Here is a 14,819-nt window from a genome sequence, read left to right as displayed (position 1 = left end):
ACCACTTTAACATAACCTTTAGTCAGAGCAGCATAACTGGACCACATACCACTTTAATATAACCTTTAATCAGAGCAGCATAACTGGACCACATACCACTTTAACATAACCTTTAATCAGAGCAGCATAACTGGACCACATACCACTTTAACATAACCTTTAATCAGAGCAGCAGAACTGGACCACATACCACTTTAACACAACCTTTAATCAGAGCAGTATAACTGGACCACATACCACTTTATCTCTTTACTACAACTCATACCTCATTGCACCTTACCCTAAGTTGTACCTCATCCCACTTCTGCATTGTACTGTATATTGTATTGTAACTCAGTTACTTTTTCTCTACTCTGCATTGTATATTGTATATGTATATTGAACACTTTTGTTTACACTTGTTTTACGTACTTGACTTTCTATTTTATACTTATCTATTTTTATCTAGCACACTCTCAGGAGCAAAACAGAAAGAAGCATTTCATATAAAAGTATTCTGTATTTTTGTATGACAACAAATACCAGGGGAATATTAGAATATTGAATTATTTTAGGGAGCAGGGGGGCAGGGTGCTGCCGCCTCCTCAGACGAGGGTCACTCCGGGTTCCACCCAGACTTTGTTGACGTGTTGCTGGCAGCAGGGAGAACTCGGATCCTGACTGTGATACTTTGTCTGGAGCGCTGGTTCCCCAACAAAGTCCTCTCTACAGCCACGCTCTATCACTATTCTCACAGCACTGAGGAATATTCTTTGACCACTCACCATATTTTTCAGGATCTTTAACCCCCGACACTGTGCCTGGAGCCCCGCTGTGCCTCGGCCCTCAGGCTCTGGTACCATTTGATACAGTATTTTTGACTGCATTTCCAAGTGACTGTTTGACTGTTTCCCTGAAGCGCTGCTTGCTGTGCCCTCTTGTCTTCTGAGCTCATCCAAACATCCAAGCTCTAGTGCTACGGTTACAGACAAAATGTAATGTTTAACCCTTTACCACATTTCACAAGTTGTTTGATGGTTTCCCTCGTACTGTGCTGTGCCTTTCCACACCTCTTGCCCTTTACATCGAGGCTCTAGTGCAGCATTTCTCCACCTCCCCTCAAGGCCAGCAGATGGTGTCTCTCCCTTTGGGGTGTTGCTAAGTGTTCCCTGGCCTGCTTAGCTGACATAAATATAGGCCATTCTCGACTATTAGGTTTAATGCAAACCGGTATTAGTTTTACAGTCCCCTACGCGGCCCTGAGACGACAAGACAACTGTCCGCTGGTCACAGAGACTGAGACATTTCAGAAACCAAAGTACTATTGTTGCAGCAGAGGGGGTTTTGTTATACAGTATATGTTTCCAGAATTCCTCCAGAAATCTGATCATTGCATGGCGGCCTGTGCTGCACAGTGAGCCCCATATGATTTCCTTAATGGAAGCCACTTCCTCCTCCAGCGTCATATGTTTACACCTTGCTAGAGTATGTAATGCTCCCTCAGACAGTGCCCCAATTACAGCTTCCTCCCAGGTTGCTCTGGTCCAGTTGGGCCCCAGTGGTATAGGAGAGAGGGAAAGAAAGAAGCGGGGAGGGAGAAACAGATAAAGTGAGTGGAAGAGTGAAAACTGTGGGGGGTGAAAGAGGTAGAGAAATTGGAAGAGAGAAGGAGTACGTGGGAGAAAGTAGGAGGGAGAGCGGGCAAAAAAAAGGAATGGGCCACCCTCCAGTGCAGGCCTTTATACCGGGTTGATTAGCATGCTGGGCTGTTTAAATTGCCTCCTGGAGGGCTCACGTGGAATCGAACAATATCCTCTGGCTTGCGAGACAGGCCCCATAGCTTCTTATTTATTTTCTGGAGGCTAGACATGAAGGAATCACTATGAGAACACAGTCTGTCAAGTTAATAAAATGTTAATAAAAAAATTAATAAATACAGTGTGTCTGTGTTGTGTTGCTGCCCCAAACAGCGTTGTTTCCCCAACGAACGCCACATGGTGGACAATGTGGGCAACACAGAGTACAGCAACTTGCAATGGGCCTGGTCTACAAGATACACTACATGACTATAAGGTACCCATGTACATGTCAAAATACTTCCCAAACAAAGGTCAGTGAATACCATGCATGCGACCACAACACCAGAGGGAGCTCCACAAATCATGTTAAACCCAGATTCGGCTCAAACAAGGGACTAAACACATTAATGTATAATATGTATATATAAATGTATAGATGTAGCAGTACTGTCTATCTGTATGTCATCATGTATGTCATATATTATGTCCTGATGAATTGAAAATGGGGGACCCTGATGTAAACAAGACGAAAGTCTCCCTCTGGTCTGCATCCCCTTAACAACTGTAAACAAGTCGAAAGTCTTTCTCTGGTCTGCATTCCCTTAACAATTGTGTGTATTGAGCTGTACTGTACTGTACCCATTCTGCAATCTGTTAATTAAAGTTAATTAAACTATCTTCCATTAGTGGCCTCTGCAAGGTTGTGTGCAGCCATTTGTTTTTGTAACATCTGCTACATCTGTCCCACGTGTTCTTTGCAGCTCACAGTTGTTAGTTCTGCCCCTCTTGACTGTGACAAAAAGGTTTTGAACAAACTTAATGTCATAGCTTGTATTTGATGATATTCTTCTTTGTTATTTACTTGAATGGTTTGATCATTGATTGATGGAGTAATATGGGGTTCTGATAAACTAAAATTATTTGTTAAAATAACATAAGCTAACATATATTTCTACATCTATGCAAATGCATATGCAATATGTATAACTTGAATAAGTAATAAATACAGAAACAACATGTTTAACAATATGTAAATGAGTAGCTACATTTATTTTACATTACATTAACATTAATACGGTCTTTGGCCCTTTGAGGGCAACCATAATGCTGATGTGGCCCTCTGTGAAAATGAGTTTGACACCCCTGTAGAGAGGAACTGAGGAGGGCAGAAAGAAAGAGAAGTCACCGCTGTAACAACAACTGACTCAATTTTGGATCTAGAAAAGGAGACTTATTAAGAAAGGCGAAAGCAAGGGAGGGGAATACAACAACTCTCCACATTGGAGCCTACAGGCAGGGTAAGCTTCTTATTTCTTGTGATAATATAAATTAGATTGGGAGAGTAGCTTAATATAAGCCTAATCTACTGGGGGAAACCTTGTTTTAACCTTTGAATAGACTGCTATTAATAAGGTATTACACTCTTATCTTATGAGCTTGTATAGCACATCTGCAGACATATTGATCTAGTGTGTAGACTATTCTCTTATAGCCAACTTTTGTCATCACGACTTTATTGTTTTACAGGATAATATACTGTACCAATACTGTAGATCTGTCTCTGGGTACTTCTTCTCTTCTCTCATTTCTGGACTCTTTTTGTATCACAAACAGTACTGTATTTGCAAATCTGGTATGTCATAAATGTATCTGTACTGTCTATCTGTATGTCGTGTGTGTCATATATGTTATGATGAATTGAAAATGGGGGACCCTGAAGTAAACAAGTCGAAAGTCTTTCTCTGGTCTGCATTCCCTTAACAATTGTGTGTATTGAGCTGTACTGTACTGTACCCATTCTGCAATCTGTTAATTAAAGTTAATTAAACTATCTTCCATTAGTTGGATGTATGGCCTCTGCAAGGTTGTGTGCAGCCATTTGTTTTTGTAACATCTGCTACATCTGTCCCACGTGTTCTTTGCAGCTCACAGTTGTTAGTTCTGCCCTTCTTGACTGTGACAAAAAGGTTTTGAACAAACTTAATGCTTGTATTTGATGATATTCTTCTTTGTTATTTACTTGAATGGTTTGATCATTGATTGATGGAGTAATATGGGGTTCTGATAAACTAAAATTATTTGTTAAAATAACATAAGCTAACATATATTTTTACATCTATGCAAATGCATATGCAATATGTATAACTTGAATAAGTAATAAATACAGAAACAACATGTTTAACAATATGTAAATGAGTAGCTACATTTATTTTACATTACATTAACATTAATACGGTCTTTGGCCCTTTGAGGGCAACCATAATGCTGATGTGGCCCTCTGTGAAAATGAGTTTGACACCCCTGGTCTAATGATTAGAATGTTGTGTGATGTCATTATTACTTAGTATTAGACTAATCCTAATGAGATATTCCTCTAAATATGACTTCGAAAACAGCCACAATTCCAGGAAAAAAAATAGTAAAAAAAAAAATTCAGGGGGCCCCCATAGCTCTCAGGTGATAATTCGAACCCTGCCTATACCTATATATTGTGTGTATTGAGCCGTACTGTATTGTACCCATTCTGCAATCTGTTAATAAAAATGTCAATCAATCAATCAATCAATCAGGTATCACAGCAGTTTTCTGTTTAACACCCAGTCTCCCCCCCCCCTCCATCTCTCACTCTCCTGTCCTCTTCCCTGGGACAGAAAATGGCTCAAACGATCATCGTGACCCAGCCTGGCTCAGGAACATGGACCACCGGACTCTGTGACTGTTGTGCTGATGCTGGCACCTGTAAGTCACGTCGTGTCAGACTTTAATAATGAAACGATACCCAACGACACAATTCCTCTGGTGTTTACACGCCTTTTATTTTTTTCTTCTTTTTGTCAAACAACAAATTTGTCAAGCAATGGCATAATGCCTACAGTACCCGCCACCCATTAATAGCCTAGGTGTCAAAGTCCAAGACTTCCATGTCCCTATGAGTCACTGCATTGCTATTATGTTACATTCAAATGTATTGCCGTTATGCATCACAAGTACAGTACAGCAAAAAGAGGTTTGGCATCCAGCCAGAGTGCAAAGGTAACTGTAAAGTGCAACAGTGTATAGGTAATTCAACTGGGTATAAAATATATAAATGAGTACTACTGAGTAATAGTACTAATCAGATGTATGTACAGAGTTGTAGTATTAATGTACAGTGATACAGCACTAATTGTACAGAATAAGAATAAATTAGAGTGGTCAAATTAAGAGGTAAGGCAACTGTTGAAGCAATGTGCAGTATTACAAACATGTCAGACCAGTACACCAGGAAATGGTCAGAAAAGATCATAGCCGATCAACTGCACCCACTATGGTCTGAGTATGCACTCTTACCCTCAGGGCGGAGGTACTGTACTCAGGGGTGTAGCTCCAGATTCTGGGCCCCATGAAAGAATTTATTTGTAGGCCCCCAGTGTATGCGAGCGCGCGTAAGCGCGCGAGCGAATTTTTTTTGGCCATTTTCTTATTGATGAAAACGCATAATATGGTTTTTACCTATACATTCGGATCAGCAGTTCAGCACCTGCACTGTTGGTGGGTGAGCCTAGTAAAGGATGTCGCATTGCGTTCATCTTCAATGAATGGACCAATGCAATAGTCTACCAAAGCCCCCCCTCTCTCTCTATATATCTCACACACACACACACACACACACACACACACACACACACACACACACACACACACACACACACACACACACACACACACACACTTCAGAAACAAACATAGTATCAATGAGAGCATCAATAATACACCTGAGTGATGTCTAGTAAAAAAAAAAAAGAAAAAAAAAAAAAATGTTTGGGCCCCCCCTCAGTGCTGGGCCCTTGGAATCATCCTAAGCTACCCCCCCCCAGCTACGCCCCTGACTGTACTGCATGCCCAGGACTAGAATTACGATGCATTAAGTGTTTTGTCCAACGCAGCATTCAGCTGCTTAACAACTTTTAATTATTTGGTCTTTTTAGCACTCGCACCAACGTCCTTTATCTACAGTCCCTCTCTCTTAATGTTAGCACGGTGTTATTCACCATCAAAGATGGGAAAAAAAAACGAATAATAATTTATATTCTCCTTTGGTTCATTATACAGTTTACTCAAGCATAACAGACACAATATTTCTGACACTGGGAATACATTCCCTGAGGTTCATAGATGTCCCTAGATACCAAGAACATGCAAATGGTCCTTGTAGAAGTGGAGCAATCTTCCATTTACTTGCGTGTACTTTTAGGCGAATCTTCTGAAAATATGGAGGGAGCTCATTGAAATCGATACTCGTAGAAGCCCTCCGAGGTAGAGCGGGTAGCATAGTTAGCGCTTCACTCTAGTAATTCTCTCATAGCGAGAGGACAGAGGGAGGCTAGTACAGTAAGTGGTGTGTTTATTTTGTTTGGCTATTAGGCCGGTTGGCCCAGAAAGGGAAGGCGTTCTTAATGGAGAACTAGCGATTAACCACGTGTGGTCCAAAAAGGAAGCAGCAACAAAGCATTGATGCTATTACTGCACAATAGTCTTGTATGGTATGATGACACAACATTAACCACGTACTCCGTACCGTGCCACCTCACATGCACTCAGGTCCATGTGCATCTACACCCGACACTTTGTATATAACGCACTGTATCTATGGATGCCGGATCGTGGGTCCGTAAGCCCAGAGGCAACCAGCTGCAACCGCAGCCAAATACAACACCGTCGGTGAAGCGTCAAACGGCACGTTGGAGTATAGATTTGACTTTAGAGACGCCAGGATCAGAATGAGAACAGTGTTGCAGAGCTGTTGCTACTGCCAGGAAATGTGCACCATTTCTTCCATTTGAATTGTTTAATCAGATTGTTTGTGCTTTGGTTTTGTGCCACTTGGATTACTGTTCTGTAGTGTGGGCTTCTGCTTCAAAACAGTTAATAAACAAATAAACAAATACGCACAGCTTGACTACTGAAATACTTCATAAAATAGCAGAAAATATTAAACCTGTGTGTGAATATGTTTGTCTCTGAGATAGTAATAAGATAGATAGATACAAATTCAAACCTGCAGTAATCTGGTGGACGGTTATAAACATAGTCATCGTCAAACGTCATCAACAGCACAACCTCTCGCCGCCTCGCGTCAAAAGATTTGTAGCAGTATTACTGTCAGTGTACCGAAACCTCTCTCTGCAGTATCAGTATTACTGTCACAGTACCATAACCCCTCTCTCTCTCCACAGTATCACTGTGTCAGTACCATAACCTCTCTCCCCCTCCTCCCTTGCGTCCCTCCCAGGCTGCTGTGCGTGGTGGTGTTTCCCCTGCATGCAGTGCAAGACGGCGGGTGACTTTGGCTGGTGCTGCTGCATGCCGGTGCTGGACAGCGTAAGCTGCATGGCGGTGTCCTGCTGCCTCCGCTCCTCCATGAGAGAGCGCTACGGCATCCAGGTAAGAACCCTCACTGTATAAAATGACCTATTGTGACCGTTAGGATAATCACAGCCTCCTGAAACTTTACAAGCACAGACTAGAGACATAACCTCCATTCAGAGGATACATGACATGTCTAGGTAGATTGAAAAGAAAGGGGTGTTTCTGAGACATTTTCAGAACAGAAGTGATTGCCATATCCAATCGTGAGAAAACTTAATTCTTGGCGAAATCTCCAGAGGTTTTTGACATTTTCTAAGGTGTTCTTTAACTCTTTGACTGCCACCGACTTACCCCATCTCTACCGCCTGACACCAGCGCTATTGACCATCTTAGCGATGTTTGCAGACCCATCGTCTGCTCTGTATTATAGCTATGGAGACAATAGTATGGCTCATTTGACAGGCATTGTTCGTAGTCCATTTCTGACTAATTAGTTAGCTAAAATGAAAGTTGTTGTTTACATGTTACAGGCATGTATCCCCTCCATACTTCCCATTCCCCCACGTGGAATGCACATTATTGGATAAATGACAAGCTGGTGCTCTAGTGCGACATCTAGTGGGCGTGACAGTGGATCAGGAGGTAGGGCGGTCGTCTGGTAATCGGAAAGGTTCCTGCTCCTCCCGGGCAGCGTGTCGAAGTGTCCTTGAGCAAGACACTTAACCCCTAATTGCTCCTGATGAGCAGGTTGCCGTCACTGTGCGAGTGAATGGGTGAATGTGAGGAACAGAAAATTGTAAAGCGTTGTTTGTGGTTCTCCTTCTCACAGGCTCTGTGATCCGTCACTGAGCGGGGGGTGTGGTGCAGTGGAAGACGGTGGTGGTGGGTGGTGATGACGTGGTCTGTTTTCTATGGAAACGGCACTGGAAAAAAGTTCCTTAACCCTTTCACTGCCACACTTCTTCTTTCGTGTATCATCAGATGGCCAACTCTGTGTCCTGCAGCCCACGCTCCTCGTCTATGGTCCTACGTCGAAAAGACCAGCTTCTGAGGGCGGGCTGTAGACGGGGAAGCTGGTGATTATATGCTCGGCAGTCTGTTCAGGCTCGCCACACTCGCATGCCGCACTGTCCGTGAGGCCCCACTTCTTCATGGAAGACTTGAAGCGCCCAACTCCAGTGCGTAGACGGTTCAGCGAGGTCCATAGATGGCGTGGCAAATCGTCTCCTTTTACACCACCTCCTGGGTCCTGGATGTATCGCTGGATACGGGAGGGCCCAGCCGACTCCCATGATCGTTTCCAGGATGCTGCCAGCCAGGCGTCTCTGGACAAGTCCTCAGAAATAGACTGTAGCATTTCTTGTGCCGCCTTGTTGTAGGGATGGCGAGAGTTTAGCCTGCCTGGTGGTGCCGGTGTTGTTGTGGCTTTGTGCAGGATGTGCCCGTCGTACTTCTGGGCTTTTCTTGCCAGGGTGAGGGTAGCCGCATCACGTCGGAGACTGGCTGGGGCGATTCCAGCTAGGACTGGCAGGTAGGACACAGGGGTGGGTTTCAGGCAACCAGTTACTGTCCGGAGGGCGCTGTTGATGACAGTATCTATCTTGTTGACGTGGGGACTTCTGCTCCAGACTGCCACACGACAGAAGGTTAATAACCCTTTACTATCACACAACCGACGGTCGCTGTTAACCTTCTGTGTATTGTCACAGTGAAAGGGTTAACCGTTTTGGTAGTGCGGCAGTGAAAGGGTTAAGATGATCAGAATTACAATTTTTCTTTCCCCACAAAGCCCAGACTAATCCTCTCTCCCTCTCTCTCTCTCTTTCTCTCTCCCTCCCTCTTTCTCTCTCCCCCTCTCCTCTCTTCTTCCCTCCCTCTCTTTCTCTATCTCTCTCCCTCTCTCTCCCCCCTCTCGCTTTCTCTCTCTGTCTTTCTTTCTCCCCCTCTCCTCTTCTTCCCTCCCTCTCTTTCTCTATCTCCCCCTCTCTCTTTCTCTCTCTTTCTCTCCCTCTCTCTCTTTCTCTCCCCATCTCCTCTCTCTCTCTCTCTCTCTCTCTCTCTCTCTCTCTCTCTCTCTCTCTCTCTCTCTCTCTCTCTCTCTCTCTCTCTCTCTCTCTCTCTCTCTCAGGGCTCATGCTGTGATGACTGCTGTAAGGTGGTCTTCTGCTATCCCTGCACGTGGTGCCAGATGTCCCGCGAGGTGAAGATAAAAAATCGCACCCAGGGCGGCGCAACCGTGATCACCACGCAGTACCAAAGCGCATAGGAGCCTGGCTAGCGTCTCCACCTAGAAGACTACCCACCTCCTAGTGTAGCATTTTGTTCTTTTTCTTTTTTACCCAAAACGGGTTTCAAACCGACAACTAATTGATTCCCACATAATTATCCACCAAATAATTATAAGATGCTTCTTGTTCAATGTTTCAGCGATGGAAGAGCAGGGGAATGTTAAAGGTGCATATGTTCTATAAATAGTCTGTGGTGGAAAACAACAGAGGCAGTAAATGCCATAATCTTAGCCTTTTCTGTTATTCAGAACTTAAAGGGACCAACAATGGTGATTGATTTAGCCCGTAATCTCACTCACATCCAAAAACTGTGAAAAGGTTTGCACACATTCATTTAGTTTGACAGTTATTGAGAGTAAATTAGTTTGAATACGGCCGGTTAATTACACCTCAATGAATTGATCCAGTTCCTATAAGACAAGGTATTGCTATTTTCACATCTACATCATTTCATTGAGCTGTAATTGACACAAGGAATCAATGTCCCCGATGACATCACCATATTGGCCATATTCAAACTAATTTACTCTCAATAACTGTCAAACTAAATTAATGTGCAAAACTCTTTACAGTTTTTGCATGTGTGTGAGATTATGTGCAAAATCAATCAGCATTGTTTTTTTGCTAGTGCCCCTTTAAATTCACTAGATATTTCTGTAACGTTCTGGGTATTTCCATTCCAAGTATATACTGTATGACAATATCACACTGTAATATACACAAACTATTTGCACTTGAATGTTAAGATTTTATATTTTGCCTGTTTTGTAGCGACTGCAGTTATTTCTGTTCAATTTGTGTGACTTAAAATAAATCCTTGGCTCTATTTCAGGCAAGAGAGTTCAGTCTCATCTTTACCCTGGTGTATGCGATACATTTCATCTTTACCCTGGTGTATGCGATACATTTCATCTTTACCCTGGTGTACGCGATACATTTCATCTTTACCCTGGTGTACGCGATACATTTCATCTTTACCCTGGTGTATGCGATACATTTCATCTTTACCCTGGTGTACGCGATACATTTCATCTTTACCCTGGTGTACGCGATACATTTCATCTTTACCCTGGTGTACGCGATACATTTCATCTTTACCCTGGTGTACGCGATACATTTCATCTTTACCCTGGTGTACGCGATACATTTCATCTTTACCCTGGTGTACGCGATACATTTCATCTTTACCCTGGTGTACGCGATACATTTCTTATACTATGAAATGCAGTGGTGGAAAGTCAAGTATTTTTACTCCAGTACTGTACTTAAGTACAATTTCAAGCTATTTGTACTTTACTCCCTCGTTTTAGGGAACTTTATACTTTTACTCCACTACATTTCAAAGGAAATATTTTACTTTTTACTCCACTACATTTATCTGAACCTATCAGTTACTAGTTACTTTGACGAAAAAGACTGTGGACCACATACCACTTTAACATAACCTTTAATCAGAGCAGGATAATGACCACATACCACTTTAACATCACCTTTAATCAGAGCAGCAGAACTGGACCACATACCACTTTAACATCACCTTTAATCAGCAGCAGAACTGGACCACATACCACTTTAACACAACCTTTAATCAGAGCAGTAGAACTGGACCACATACCACTTTAACATAACCTTTAATCAGAGCAGCATAACTGGACGACATACCACTTTAACATAACCTTTAATCAGAGCAGCAGAACTGGACCACATACCACTTTAACACAACCTTTAATCAGAGCAGTAGAACTGGACCACATACCACTTTAACATAACCTTTAATCAGAGCAGCAGAACTGGACCACATACCACTTTAACACTTTGATTGCCTAAGGCTAAATTCATGATATACCATAGGTTGCCAGCTCTATTTGTCTATGGAGAAGTTCCCCTTCTTTGCAGGGCTATAACTTTTTAAATTCTATTGCTAAATTGCCATTATTAGGGCCCATTCAATGTCCTATATGTATTGTTCAGGGTGTATGAACGTTAAACTTTTTCATTCACATATTCATACTAAAATATGATCTAGTATAAGTATGTTTTCATCTCTTTCTGCAGCTTTCTCCAGAACGTGATTTATAGCCCCAAATGCATTATATTGATGATCAAATACAGTTTGATAGCAATCGGCGCGATATAAAAAAATCCAACTGGACGGACTTCTGGAAGTTACTACACGTCATCTGATGTTGACCGGATGGGCGAGGGGGCGTTTATAATTCCGTGGGCAGCGTTATACCATTCATCTAATGTGGGTCAAATGTTTATCATAGCAGTTAGTGTCGAACATGGAAATATTACACGCTAAAACTCACCCCAGTCTCCGCGGGCCGTTGGGCGATCAGCGTGGGGTAGACAGTTTTCCATTATGGGATGTAAAAATATCCGGTCCATTTCCAGCTTGTATAATAGTATATACGTCCAAATCATGTTGTTTATCGAGTTATTGGCAACGGATCGCTATGTATTGTGACGAGCTAGAGTGCCGGAACCTATACCGAGTGCCCGGAAGTAATATGGGTGAACAGCACATCGTCCAAGTAACTTCCTGTTTGGCGATTGCGCCGATCGGCCACCAGATGGCGCTCTTGAACCGCTAGAGGGTTCAGTGGGGCTTTTTGGTGGGTCTCAGGCCAGCGGATGGGAAATATGAATCCGATCACAGATTTTTGAAATATTGATATCAAAGACGAGTTACGGCGTCTTCGGCAACTTGAGCATGGCGGGGAAGGACGCCTAAACTCGTCTTCTGGCAGTTAAAGTGTTAACATAACCTTTAGTCAGAGCAGCATAACTGGACCACATACCACTTTAACATAACCTTTAATCAGAGCAGCAGAACTGGACCACATACCACTTTAACATAACCTTTAATCAGAGCAGCATAACTGGACCACCTACCACTTTAACATAACCTTTAGTCAGAGCAGCATAACTGGACCACATACCACTTTAATATAACCTTTAATCAGAGCAGCATAACTGGACCACATACCACTTTAACATAACCTTTAATCAGAGCAGCATAACTGGACCACATACCACTTTAACATAACCTTTAGTCAGAGCAGCATAACTGGACCACATCCCACTTTAACATCACCTTTAATCAGAGCAGCAGAACTGGACCACATACCACTTTAACACAACCTTTAATCAGAGCAGTATAACTGGACCACATACCACTTTATCTCTTTACTACAACTCATACCTCATTGCACCTTACCCTAAGTTGTACCTCATCCCACTTCTGCATTGTACTGTATATTGTATTGTAACTCAGTTACTTTTTCTCTACTCTGCATTGTATATTGTATATGTATATTGAACACTTTTGTTTACACTTGTTTTACGTACTTGACTTTCTATTTTATACTTATCTATTTTTATCTAGCACACTCTCAGGAGCAAAACAGAAAGAAGCATTTCATATAAAAGTATTCTGTATTTTTGTATGACAACAAATACCAGGGGAATATTAGAATATTGAATTATTTTAGGGAGCAGGGGGGCAGGGTGCTGCCGCCTCCTCAGACGAGGGTCACTCCGGGTTCCACCCAGACTTTGTTGACGTGTTGCTGGCAGCAGGGAGAACTCGGATCCTGACTGTGATACTTTGTCTGGAGCGCTGGTTCCCCAACAAAGTCCTCTCTACAGCCACGCTCTATCACTATTCTCACAGCACTGAGGAATATTCTTTGACCACTCACCATATTTTTCAGGATCTTTAACCCCCGACACTGTGCCTGGAGCCCCGCTGTGCCTCGGCCCTCAGGCTCTGGTACCATTTGATACAGTATTTTTGACTGCATTTCCAAGTGACTGTTTGACTGTTTCCCTGAAGCGCTGCTTGCTGTGCCCTCTTGTCTTCTGAGCTCATCCAAACATCCAAGCTCTAGTGCTACGGTTACAGACAAAATGTAATGTTTAACCCTTTACCACATTTCACAAGTTGTTTGATGGTTTCCCTCGTACTGTGCTGTGCCTTTCCACACCTCTTGCCCTTTACATCGAGGCTCTAGTGCAGCATTTCTCCACCTCCCCTCAAGGCCAGCAGATGGTGTCTCTCCCTTTGGGGTGTTGCTAAGTGTTCCCTGGCCTGCTTAGCTGACATAAATATAGGCCATTCGCGACTATTAGGTTTAATGCAAACCGGTATTAGTTTTACAGTCCCCTACGCGGCCCTGAGACGACAAGACAACTGTCCGCTGGTCACAGAGACTGAGACATTTCAGAAACCAAAGTACTATTGTTGCAGCAGAGGGGGTTTTGTTATACAGTATATGTTTCCAGAATTCCTCCAGAAATCTGATCATTGCATGGCGGCCTGTGCTGCACAGTGAGCCCCATATGATTTCCTTAATGGAAGCCACTTCCTCCTCCAGCGTCATATGTTTACACCTTGCTAGAGTATGTAATGCTCCCTCAGACAGTGCCCCAATTACAGCTTCCTCCCAGGTTGCTCTGGTCCAGTTGGGCCCCAGTGGTATAGGAGAGAGGGAAAGAAAGAAGCGGGGAGGGAGAAACAGATAAAGTGAGTGGAAGAGTGAAAACTGTGGGGGGTGAAAGAGGTAGAGAAATTGGAAGAGAGAAGGAGTACGTGGGAGAAAGTAGGAGGGAGAGCGGGCAAAAAAAAGGAATGGGCCACCCTCCAGTGCAGGCCTTTACACCGGGTTGATTAGCATGCTGGGCTGTTTAAATTGCCTCCTGGAGGGCTCACGTGGAATCGAACAATATCCTCTGGCTTGCGAGACAGGCCCCATAGCTTCTCATTTATTTTCTGGAGGCTAGACATGAAGGAATCACTATGAGAACACAGTCTGTCAAGTTAATAAAATGTTAATAAAAAAATTAATAAATACAGTGTCTGTGTTGTGTTGCTGCCCCAAACAGCGTTGTTTCCCCAACGAACGCCACATGGTGGACAATGTGGGCAACACAGAGTACAGCAACTTGCAATGGGCCTGGTCTACAAGATACACTACATGACTATAAGGTACCCATGTACATGTCAAAATACTTCCCAAACAAAGGTCAGTGAATACCATGCATGCGACCACAACACCAGAGGGAGCTCCACAAATCATGTTAAACCCAGATTCGGCTCAAACAAGGGACTAAACACGTTAATGTATAATATGTATATATAAATGTATAGATGTAGCAGTACTGTCTATCTGTATGTCATCATGTATGTCATATATTATGTCCTGATGAATTGAAAATGGGGGACCCTGATGTAAACAAGACGAAAGTCTCCCTCTGGTCTGCATCCCCTTAACAACTGTAAACAAGTCGAAAGTCTTTCTCTGGTCTGCATTCCCTTAACAATTGTGTGTATTGAGCTGTACTGTACTGTACCCATTCTGCAATCTGTTAATTAAAGTTAATTAAACTATCTTCCATT

At 42.9% G+C, this 14,819-nt stretch overlaps 1 protein-coding gene across 1 annotated transcript; it reads left to right on the top strand.

Annotated features, from left to right (window-relative positions):
* Positions 1–4,428: 4,428 nt before the first annotated feature.
* On the top strand, positions 4,429–9,393 carry LOC311229764 (cornifelin homolog B-like; the record flags this gene model as incomplete). The annotated part of the gene is made up of 3 exons (XM_084315839.1): positions 4,429–4,517; positions 7,051–7,202; positions 9,256–9,393. Exons 1-3 carry the CDS (start codon positions 4,433–4,435, stop codon positions 9,391–9,393), a joined length of 375 nt encoding a protein of 124 aa, XP_084171965.1. The 5' UTR covers positions 4,429–4,432.
* Between the last annotated feature and the right edge of the window lie 5,426 nt (positions 9,394–14,819).

This window comes from Notolepis coatsorum (assembly GCF_963971535.1).
Source record: "Notolepis coatsorum genome assembly, chromosome: 6".
Lineage (NCBI taxonomy): Eukaryota > Metazoa > Chordata > Actinopteri > Aulopiformes > Paralepididae > Notolepis > Notolepis coatsorum.
This window is presented reverse-complemented; position numbering and strand designations above follow the sequence as displayed.